This window comes from Thalassophryne amazonica, chromosome 15 (assembly GCF_902500255.1).
Source record: "Thalassophryne amazonica chromosome 15, fThaAma1.1, whole genome shotgun sequence".
NCBI lineage: Eukaryota > Metazoa > Chordata > Actinopteri > Batrachoidiformes > Batrachoididae > Thalassophryne > Thalassophryne amazonica.
In genome coordinates this window covers 825,890-838,609 of record NC_047117.1, presented here as the reverse complement: position 1 = coordinate 838,609, position 12,720 = coordinate 825,890, and the positions used below count along the sequence as shown (strand labels likewise).

Here is a 12,720-nt window from a genome sequence, read left to right as displayed (position 1 = left end):
AATACACACATGCAGAAACACACACACACACAGAACAAATACACATGCAGAAACACACACAGAAACAAATACACACACGCAGAAACACACACACATATGCAGAAACACACACACAGAAACAAATACACACATGCAGAAACACACACACAGAACAAATACACACATGCAGAAACAAACACAGAAACAAATACACACATGCAGAAACAAACACAGAAACAAATACATACATGCAGAAACACACACACACAGAAACACACACACATATGCAGAAACACACACACAGAAACAAATACATACATGCAGAAACACACACACACAGAAGCACACACACATATGCAGAAACACACACACAGAAACAAATACATACATGCAGAAACACACACAGAACAAATACACACACGCAGAAACACACACACAGAAACAAATACACACATGCAGAAACACACACAGAAAAAATACACACATGCAGAAACAAACACACAGAAACAAATACACACATGCAGAAACACATACACAGAAGCACACACACATATGCAGAAACACACACACAGAAACAAATACACACATGCAGAAACACACACAGAAGCACACACACACACACGCAGAAACACACACACAGAAACAAATACACACATGCAGAAACACACACATGTAGAAACAAACACACAGAAATAAATACACACATGCAGAAACAAACACACAGAAATAAATACACACATGCAGAAACAAACACACAGAAGCACACACATATGCAGAAACACACACAGAAACAAATACACACATGCAGAAACACACACACAGAAACAAATACATACATGCAGAAACACACACACAGAAACAAATACACACATGCAGAAACACACAGAAACAAATACATACATGCAGAAACACACACAGACCAAATACACACATGCAGAAACACACACACAGAAACAAATACACACATGCAGAAACACACAGAAACAAATACACACATGCAGAAACACACAGAAACAAATACATACATGCAGAAACACACACAGACCAAATACACACATGCAGAAACACACACACAAAAAATACACACATGCAGAAACACACAGAAAAAATACACACATGCAGAAACACACAAAGAAACAAATACACACATGCAGAAACACACAAGAAAAAATACACACATGCAGAAACACACAGAAAAAATACACACATGCAGAAACACACACAAAAACAAATACACACATGCAGAAACACACACACACACAGAACAAATACACATGCAGAAACACACACAGAAACAAATACACACACGCAGAAACACACACACATATGCAGAAACACACACACAGAAACAAATACACACATGCAGAAACACACACACAGAACAAATACACACATGCAGAAACAAACACAGAAACAAATACACACATGCAGAAACAAACACAGAAACAAATACATACATGCAGAAACACACACACACAGAAACACACACACATATGCAGAAACACACACACAGAAACAAATACATACATGCAGAAACACACACACACAGAAGCACACACACATGCAGAAACACACACACAGAAACAAATACATACATGCAGAAACACACACAGAACAAATACACACATGCAGAAACACACACAGAAACAAATACACACACGCAGAAACACACACACAGAAACAAATACACACATGCAGAAACACACACAGAAAAAATACACACATGCAGAAACAAACACACAGAAACAAATACACACATGCAGAAACACACACACAGAAGCACACACACATATGCAGAAACACACACACAGAAACAAATACACACATGCAGAAACACACACAGAAGCACACACACACACGCAGAAACACACACACAGAAACAAATACACACATGCAGAAACACACACATGTAGAAACAAACACACAGAAATAAATACACAGAAGCACACACATATGCAGAAACACACACAGAAACAAATACACACATGCAGAAACACACACACAGAAACAAATACATACATGCAGAAACACACACACAGAAACAAATACACACATGCAGAAACACACAGAAACAAATACATACATGCAGAAAAACACACACAGAAACAAATACACACATGCAGAAACACACAGAAACAAATACATACATGCAGAAACACACACAGACCAAATACACACATGCAGAAACACACACACAGAAACAAATACACACATGCAGAAACACACAGAAACAAATACACACATGCAGAAACACACAGAAACAAATACATACATGCAGAAACACACACAGACCAAATACACACATGCAGAAACACACACACAGAAACAAATACATACATGCAGAAACACACACACAGAAGCACACACATATGCAGAAACACACACACATGCAGAAACAAACACAGATACACACACGCACAGAAACACACACACACAAACACATGCACATTTGCACATATACATGCACACACATGCACATGTAGAGACACACACATGCAGAAACACACACATATGCACATACAGACACACACACACGCAGACAAACACATGCACGCACATGCAGAAACACACACATACAGCCACACACTTGTGTATTACCTGCCATGAGGAAGAGGAGACCGGACACGTGCTGCGTCAGACTTTCTTCCCAGAAAAACCCCACTGACGCCACGATGCTGCCGCACAGCAGGACAGCTGCCGCCATGCCCAGGAAGCCCGCCGTGATCCTACGCAGGTCTGTGCACACCAACACACACACCAACACACACACACACAAACGGTAATGCAGTGACTGAGATGAAGTACACACAAAATATTTCCATGGCAACCACCTCCTACTAACCTCTGCTTTCTCTGCACTGTTATATAAAATGATGTATCTATAGCAACCAGTGACAAGCAGTGAGGAGATGATCAATAAAGGACTATTCTGTGAAGAGCCAACAGGAAGATAGAGTTTAGAAATCTGGAACTAAACAAAAAGATTTTATTAGCCCTCTGGTGTCTGAGGGCATTTTTTGGACAGTTCACTCGCCTGACATAAATGTTTTATTATTGCTGTTAACAGCTCTCTCTGCATCCCACAATCAAGTTTTATGTCTGTTTTTTTGTTTTTTTTCAGGACAACCTGTACTTTCAGAATATATATGCTATAGTGTTTTATAAGTGTAATAAAGGTTTACAATCAGAAATAAGAAAGGAAAAAGTAAAGCGGAAAATAATTTTCCACACACATTTATTCAAAACACACAGCAAACTATAATAAACAACTGTTTTGACACTTTATAAAGGTAATTTGGGCTCTTGTGTGAAAGACTGTACAACAAAAAGGTTCAAACAATAAACACAAATGCCCATTTTGAACAATACATACAAAATGGTCTATGCGTTTTGTTTGTCTTCATCTCAAAGCAATTTCTGTCTGCTTTTACACAAAGGTCACATCACAAACTTCTACTATGAAGTTGAGTGTGTGTTTGTTCTCTCCTGCTCTGAAAGCAACATTCACACTTCGAGGCTCATTCAGTTTGAGGAGCGGTCCCTCCCCCTCGCTCCATTGATGTGGTAAAGAGTGCTTTACACCGGAGCGATAGAGCTTGCCACAGGCTTATCCAGTAACATTCACAGGAAAACTAGTCAAGCAATCCTGACACTCACACACTGTTTGAGCATGTGAGATTGTATGAGAGGCTCTCTGTCTGCTTACTTTCACTTTCGCTGTGCGTAATGGGGCAGGGCGCATTGGAGCAGCCAGGGGGCTATTCAATGGGCCAACTAGTAACACATCACTCCTAAAAACAATCTTTGGTGTGTCACGTGAGGTGAATCTGCCCTACAATTAGATTTTGGAAAACCATGTGACGGAACCAATTCCAATTGGACACTGACATTGCTCACGTCATCACACAGCTTCTATGAGGAGTACAAAGATGGTGGATGGCTGGCTCGAAAGTGCACAAAAAAAATGCACAAAAACAAGTCACACCTTCATGAGAGGAGGAGGAAGGGCCTCTTGACATCCCGGCTCATGAACGTGCAATTCCCACATCTGGTGGCGTCATGACACAATCGATGTGTGTGTCATGTGGGCTTTCAGCTTTATTCAGTTTCACAAACATGCAACAGGGCCCTCTCGTGGTCACCACCCAGCTAACAGCTGTTATCATAACGTTACCCTGTGGTTTTCACAAGGTCATGAATGTCACTGGTTTTGTAAGGTTGTGAGAACGTCCTCAGAATGTTTGAATCAGTCCCCAGCTAACAGCTAATGTAGACAAAGACAAACAATGAACCCCCAAGAAACACAAACACAGGTGAGACTCAGTACAAAAGGTCTGATGAGTAAATTCAACACAGCTGGAACCAAACTGAAGTGATGTAATGATTAAACTAAGATACCAGCGGGCAGCAGAGGAACAGGCCATACATGAATATGGATGAAACAGAAACTGACACAGGGATGTAATAATTAACTAGAACCAGGGGGCAGCAAAGAATCAGAATATACGAGTACATAAACATGACGTGGAGGCAGATACAAAGTGACACAAGACTCAGACACAATTGACACTAAAGACACAGAAGCAAACACCTGAGGAGAGACTAGACTGCAGGGTGAGTGAAAAGGCAAAAACAGGAACTACAATGCAGAACTAAAGAAGAGGAGACAAGACAGACAGATAAACAGATTTAAAGACATGGGAACACCAAACTAGACAAGAATCCTAACAGAAACGGGTCAGAGCCGGCTGTGTCCATCGTTGGCCAGTTTCTACTGACAGGCAGGATGCTCAGGAATGGTAGGACACAAATGCACGGCTACAGCAGACATCTCTGTTTTTTAGTAAACTTTACTGAAGAGGATAGCAGTGGTTGGTACATGAGAAGGCAGTCCAACAAAAGCAGCAGCAACAAAAGCAGCAATCATCATGCTCAATGGCGTGGTCAAAGCAACAGGCAGGAGGTCAGGTACACACTATGAGGCAGGCAGGAACAAGAACACAGATACAGAGCTGGAATGAGGGCACATGGTACGACAAACTGGCAAAGGACAAGTGAGCTTATAAAACCCCAGGTGGTAATCAGTGAATCAGGAACAGGTGCACACGGAAAGCACCAGAAGCAGGGCGTGGCCAGAGAGGGAGAGAAACACCCATCACCAAGAACCGAGAGAAAGACGAGAGAGACAAGAGAAACAGAGACAGACAGACCTAAGCAGAAAAATCCCAGCAAGAGAATAAACAAACCAAAACCCTGATAATACAAAACTCAACACTGACAAAAAGACCCAGAATTTAGATAAAGTTGAGGCCACGGTACACCCCGTTTACTAATATAATGAATTTCAAAGAGTAAAAAGCATAGAAACATACTATGTCAGTATGCTCACCATACGAAAGGGAAAATAAGTGCGTCTTAAGTCTGGACTTGAAAGTCTCTACAGAATCTGACTGTTTTATTGATGCAGAGAGATCATTCCACAGAACAGGGGCACGATAAGAGAAAGCTCTGTGACCCACAGACTTCTTATTCACCCTAGGGACACAAAGTAGTCCTGCACCCTGAGAACGTAAAGCCCGGGCCGGTACGCAGGGTTTAATTAGGTCAGCTAGGTAGGGATGTGCCAGTCTGTGAACAATTTTGTAGGCTCGTAGCAGAACCTTAAAATCTGATCTCACAGGGACAGGAAGCCAGTGAAGAGACGCCAAAATGGATGTAATGTGGTCAAACTTTCTGCTTCGTGTCAAAAGTCTGGCAGCAGCATTTTGAACCAACTGGAGACGTCTAATACTGGACTGCAGTAAACCAGAAAACAGAACATTGCAGTAGTCCAATCTAGAAGAGACAAACACATAGATCAGAGTCTCAGCATCAGCCATAGACAGGATGGGACGAATCTTCGCTATATTTCACAGGTGAAAGAAAGCAGTCCTAGTAATATTTCTAATGTGGAGGTCAAAGGACAGTGTAGGATCAAAAATTACCACAAGGTTCTCACTTTGTCAGTGTGATGTATGACACACAAGCCTAGGCTAAGCGTTAACTGGTGAAATTGATGCTGATGTCTCACTGGACCAAGAACCATCATTTCAGTCTTATCATAGTTTAAAAGTAGGACGTTTCTAGACATCCAGCTTCTCAGTGATGCAAGGCAATCTTCTAAGGATTTTATGTGAACGAGATTACCAGCAGTTATCGGCATGTATAACTGAGTATCATCAGCAGAGCAGTGAAAGGTAATCCCAAAACGCCGCAATATGTGCCCAAGGGGTGCTACATAAAAGGAGAAAAGCAGGGGGCCTAAGATGGACCCCTGCGGGACCCCAAATTTCATGTCACTAATGTTAGAAGTAGTGTTATTGTACAAAACACAGTGAGAACGACCGGTCAAGTATGATGTCAACCATGCAAGGGCACTCCCAGTAATCCCAAAATGATTCTCCAGCCTATCAAGTAGAATATGATGATCCACAATATCAAATGCAGCACTGAGATCTAACAGCACCACAACCGTAGTAGTGTCCGAATCCATTGCCAGCAGAATATCATTCACCACTTTAGTGAGAGCCGTCTCTGTGGAATGATATTTTCTAAATGCAGACTGCAGTGGCTCAAAAAGATTATTCTCAGTAAGGTGGTCCACAAGCTGTCCACAACCTTTTCCAGAATTTTAGAGCAAAATGATAGATTTGATATCGGCCGATAGATTTTCAATACACTAGGGTCAAGATTAGGTTTCTTAAGTAATGGTTTAATGACTGCAGATTTGAAACATTTAGGAACAGATCCAGAGGTTAATAAGAGATTAATAATTTCCAGCACAGTCGGCCCAAGAGTGGGCCACAGGTCCTTAAACAGTTTTGTTGGTATAGGATCAAATAAGCAGGTTGTGCTTTTTGTAGACGTTACAAGTTTTGTCAGCATGTCTAGTGAGATACTATCAAATTCTGTAAATCTAGGTAATACCTAAGTAACGGCGCCCACCTCAATAGCAGGGTGTAGTGGCTGGGTTAAGGCATGCTGGGATATGTTTAACCTGTCTTCTTGAACTACAGGTGGTTGTCCATGAATAAGTGCTGCCACTGTGTTGAACAAGAACTTTGTGTTGTGTGGGCCAGCTGAAGAGGAGGTACTGCTGGCCCACCACCACCAGATGGCGCCCTGCTTGGAGTGTGAGCTTCCGGAGCCACTGGGAGTGACAGCTGTCACTCTTCATCAGCACCAGCTGTCACTCAGCCAACTCATCACCATCTCCATAAAGGCCGGACTGCGACTCCACCTCCTCGCCGAGAAATCAACTACCAATCAGGTAATTTTCTCTGCTGACTCAAAACATTGAGTAATAATCTGAACTTCTTTGCAGCCATTTTCCTGCGGTGTGTCCTTATCTGTGGGATTGGCGTTTGGTGTGATCAGCGACGGCTTCGCTTCACACCCCAACCAGATAAGTGGTTAGACAGGAGCTGCACGAGTGTGTGATTGGAGGTGGAGGTGCTCCATCCTAACTGAATACAGACTGTGGGATTACTGAGTGTGCGACCTCACACTCATCAGGACTGTCTCTGTTCTCTGCCAGCAGTACCGCGTCTGACTGCTGAAGACAGCGGCCACCTGGGGCGCAGGGCTTGGCGGCTCCGGTGTTCTTCAGCTCCGTTGGCAGTGGAAGCTGTGTGGATCTGGCTCTTCTCTCGCCAGGCGTCTTCTATCGTCGAGCCTGCCCACATGTCACCTGGTGTATGATTGACAGTCACTATATTGTTATTGTCTGTACGTCGTTGTGTGATTCACAACATTAAATTGTTACTTTTGGCTTATCCATTGTCCGTTCATTTACGCCCCCTGTTGTGGGTCCGTGTCACGACACTTTCACAACACTTTGAGTTATGGTTGTTTTTATTGATCAAATCAGAGTAATAGGTCCGCTTTGTAGCCAGTAGTGCATGCTTATAGTCTAAGATAGCATCACACGATGAAGGTGGAATACGTCTAATTTCAAACTATGCCATTTCCGTTCTAGACCTCTAGCCTTATGCTTGAGACCACGCAAGTAGTCACTGAACCAAGGTGACTGTGTCTTGGGGGTCGTGGTTTTAATATAGGTTGAGCAATCATGTCGAGTGTAGTTTTGAGCACTGAGCTTAAACTATCCACAAGACCGTCTACTGACTGGGTATTTTCCAAATGTGAAGCTAAGACATCAGGCAGTCTAGCTTCGAGTTCAGTCGTAGTTGAGGAGTTGATGCATCGCCATAGTGATAAATAAGGTTGTTGTTCCACTAAACACAGCAGCAAAACTGTAAACTTAATAAGTGAGTGATCAGAGACCACTGATGCAAGAAGCATGATGTCAGTATTTGTGACAGCAATACCATGTGTGAGAACCAAATCCAGAGTATTTCCACTAATGTGTATCGAGTCCTGAATGGATTCTAGGGAATACTCCATCAGAGAACTAAACCAGTTAATACTTCATCAGAGGGAAACTAAACCAGGTAATACTCCATCAGAGAATGAAACCAGTTAATACTCCATCAAAGAATTAAGCCAGTTAATACCCCATCAGAGAATTAAACCAGTTACTACTCCATCAGAGAAAGAAACCAGTTAATACTCCACAACTAAACCAGTTAATACTCCATTAGAGAACAAAACCAGTTAATACTCCATCAGAGGGGAAGTAAACCAGTTAATACTCCATCAGAGGGGAATTAAACCATGGTATACTCCCTCAGAGGGGAACTCAACCAAGGAATACTCCATCAGACCTGAACTAAACCAGGGAATACTCCATCAGAGAACAAAACCAGTTAATACTCCATCAGAGGGGAAGTAAACCAGTTAATACTCCATCAGAGAACTAAAGCAGTTAATACTTCATCAGAGGGAAACTAAACCAGGGAATACTCCATCAGACCTGAACTAAACCAGGGAATACTCAATCAGAGAACTAAACCAGTTAATACTCCATCAGCGGGGAACTAAAACAGGGAATACTCCATCAGAGGGGAAGTAAACCAGTTAATACTCCATCAGAGAACTAAAGCAGTTAATACTTCATCAGAGGGAAACTAAACCAGGGAATACTCCATCAGACCTGAACTAAACCAGGGAATACTAAATCAGAGAACTAAACCAGTTTATACTCCATCAGAGGGGAACTAAACCTGTTAATACTCCATCAGAGGGGAATTAAACCAGGGACTACTCCATCAAAGAATGAAACCAGTTAATACTCTATCAGAGAACTAAACCAGGGAATATTTCATCAGAACCGAACTAAACTAGGGAATACTCCATCAGAGGACTAAACCAGTTAATACTTCATCAGAGGGGAACTCAACCAGGGAATACTCTGTCAGTGGAGAATTAAACCAGTTAATACTCCATCAAAGAACTAAACCAGTTGATACTCCATCAGAGGGGAACTAAACCAGGGAATACTCCATCAGAGAATGAAATCAGTTAATACTCCATCAAAGAACTAAGCTAGTTAATACTCCATCAGAGGGGAACTAAACCAGTTAATATGCCATCAGATGGGAATTAAATCAGGGAATACTCCATCAGAGAACGAAACCAGCTAATACTTTATCAGAGAACTAAACTAGGGAATATTTCATCAGAACTGAACTAAACTAGGGAATACTCCATCAGAGAACTAAACCAGTTAATACTCCATCAAAGAATTAAGCCAGTTAATACTCCATCAGAGAATTAAACCAGTTACTACTCCATCAGAGAATGAAACAAGTTAATACTCCAGAACTAAACCAGTTAATACTCCATCGGACAATTGAACCCGTTAATACTCCATCAGAGAACAAAACCAGTTAATACTCCAGAACTAAAACTGTTAATACTCCATTAGAGAACAAAACCAGTTAATACTCCATCAGAGGGGAAGTAAACCAGTTAATATGCCATCAAAGAACTAAAGCAGGGAATACTCCATCAGAGAACTAAACAGTTAATACTCCATCACAGAGGAACTAAACTAGAGAATACTCCATCAGAGAACTTAACCAGTTAATACTCCATCAGAGGGGAACTAAACCAGGGAATGCTCCATCAGAGAACTAAACCAGTTAATACTCCATCAGAGGGGAACTCGACCAAGGAATACTCCATCAGCAGGGAATTAAGCCTGCTAATACTCCATCAGAGAAGGAAACCAGTTAATACTCCATCAAAGAACTAAATCAACTAATACTCCATCAGAGGGGAACTAAACCAGTTAATACTCCATCAGAGGGGAATTAAACCAGGGTATACTCCCTCAGAGGGGAACTAAACCAGTTAATACTCCATCAGAGGGGAACTAAACCAGTTAATACTCCATCAGAGGGGAATTAAACCAGGGTATACTCCCTCAGAGGGGAACTAAACCAGTTAATACTCCATCAGAGGGGAATTAAACCATGGTATACTCCCTCAGAGGGGAACTAAACCAGTTAATACTCCATCAGAGGGGAATTAAACCAGGGTATACTCCCTCAGAGGGGAACTAAACCAGTTAATACTCCATCAGAGGGGAATTAAACCAGGGTATACTCCCTCAGAGGGGAACTAAACCAGTTAATACTCCATCAGAGGGGAACTAAACCAGGGTATACTCCGTCAGAGGAGAACTCAACCAGGGAATACTCCAGCAGAGGGGGGACTGGGAATGTGTTAAAATGAGAAACCACAGATTACTTCAGTCGATGAGGAACCCATCTGTACTCACGCAGCAGATGCCATTCGTCCTGCTGGATGGTCCGGGTCAAGTTCAAAGGGATGTTCCTCAGTCTGATTGGTTGTGAGAAATGATACTTGACAGCTGTGCAGCGATCTGCAATCCCTGAGGAGACAAAAGGTCAGAGTTGATATGACTTTGACAAAAAGGCATCTGTGATCACCCAAGCTGAACTAGAGGCTGTCGCAGCAATGTTCACCCCAACTCAAACAGCTGCAAATCCAAAAATCACTCCTCAATGCTCCTACAGTCCATTGGATCATCTATGATGGCAAAATTGATGTATATAATATTTATATTTATATAATTTTTTATGAACAACTTTGTGATTCATGTTTTAAAGGCTTGTTACCTTTGACCTCCAGCTGCCAGCCACACTGGAAATCCACTCAGAGGTCTGAGATACCAAAGGAAGCAATCCTCTATTTAAAAAAAAAAAAAATACAATTTCTGATGTATGCATATATATATATATATCCTACCGTTCCCCAGCTCTGTGGAACGATCTCCCGGCACACATTCGGCAGTTGGATACTGTGGAGACTTTTAAGTCACGTTTAAAGACTCATTTGTTTTCCCTGTTTTATCATTAGTGTTATGATGTGATTTATTCTTGTATTCTTTTATGGTCGTTTTTTTATTGTGTTTTAAATTTTTAATTCAGGTTTTTTTATGTTGTGTGAAGTGCCTTGAGATGATTTCATCATGAATTGGCGCTATATAAATTAATTATTTATTTATATATATATATATATATATATATATATATACATTTCGTAAATATATATTACAGCCACTCTTAAAAATTCAGTTATCTTCATAATTTTATTACTGGTAAATTTAAAAATTAATTTAGAATTATCTGGGAACTACTTTTGCACAGGAATTCATCAAGCACGTTGGCCGCAGGCGCATACTAACACAGAATCCCCAGAAACTGTGGAAAGTTGTTCGGCCAAAACAAGAAGCATACACTTTTAGCTAGTCATAAGCTAAGCTAGTGGTGCTCGTGACAGTCTGCTCTGCTGCTGAACTCTTTTTTTTTTAACCGGTTCAGTTCCTCCCTGACCAACCTGCTTGCTCCCACAGTCTCTATCTGGCTCCTCTGACCACCTTTGTCCTGCTTCTCCTCCATGTGCCTCTCTCTTGCCCTCACAAGTGACTGCCACACCCGTCTCGACTCCTCCCTCTATCATGGCAGACCAGGTGATTAAGGAGCTGCAACGTCTCCATCCTCGGAAAGCTGCAGGTCCAGACCGGATCTGTCCACAGCTCCTGAGGTCCTGTGCTGCTGAGCTGGGAGACCCTCGAGAGTATAGGTGTCAAACTATGACACTATGCCACCTATGCCAACTATGACACCATTATGGAGTTCCACAAGGTTCTGTGCTAGGACCAATTTTATTCACTTTATACATGCTTCCCTTAGGCAGTATTATTAGACAGCATTGCTTAAATTTTCATTGTTACGCAGATGATACCCAGCTTTATCTATCCATGAAGCCAGAGGACACACACCAACTAGCTAAACTGCAGGATTGTCTTACAGACATAAAGACATGGATGACCTCTAATTTCCTGCTTTTAAACTCAGATAAAACTGAAGTTATTGTACTTGGCCCCACAAATCTTAGAAACATGGTGTCTAACCAGATCCTTACTCTGGATGGCATTACCCTGACCTCTAGTAATACTGTGAGAAATCTTGGAGTCATTTTTGACCAGGATATGTCATTCAATGCGCATATTAAACAAATATGTAGGACTGCTTTTTTGCATTTGCGCAATATCTCTAAAATTAGAAAGGTCTTGTCTCAGAGTGATGCTGAAAAACTAATTCATGCATTTATTTCCTCTAGGCTGGCCTATTGTAATTCATTATTATCAGGTTGTCCTAAATTCAAAATGCTGCAGCTAGAGTACTGACGGGGACTAGAAGGAGAGAGCATATCTCACCCATATTGGCCTCTCTTCATTGGCTTCCTGTTAATTCTAGAATAGAATTT

The 12,720-nt window shown here is 41.6% G+C and overlaps 1 protein-coding gene across 1 annotated transcript in view; it reads right to left on the bottom strand.

Moving 5' to 3' along the window:
- The window catches only part of tmem178 (transmembrane protein 178), a 47,427-nt gene that overhangs the window by 7,290 nt on the left and 27,417 nt on the right, over positions 1-12,720 (bottom strand). The window contains exons 2-3 of the mRNA XM_034188756.1: positions 10,706-10,819; positions 2,578-2,715 (exon numbers count right to left, since the gene is read on the bottom strand). Of these exons, the coding sequence (XP_034044647.1) occupies positions 2,578-2,715; positions 10,706-10,819 (252 nt within the window). The remainder of the gene's footprint in view (positions 1-2,577; positions 2,716-10,705; positions 10,820-12,720) is intronic.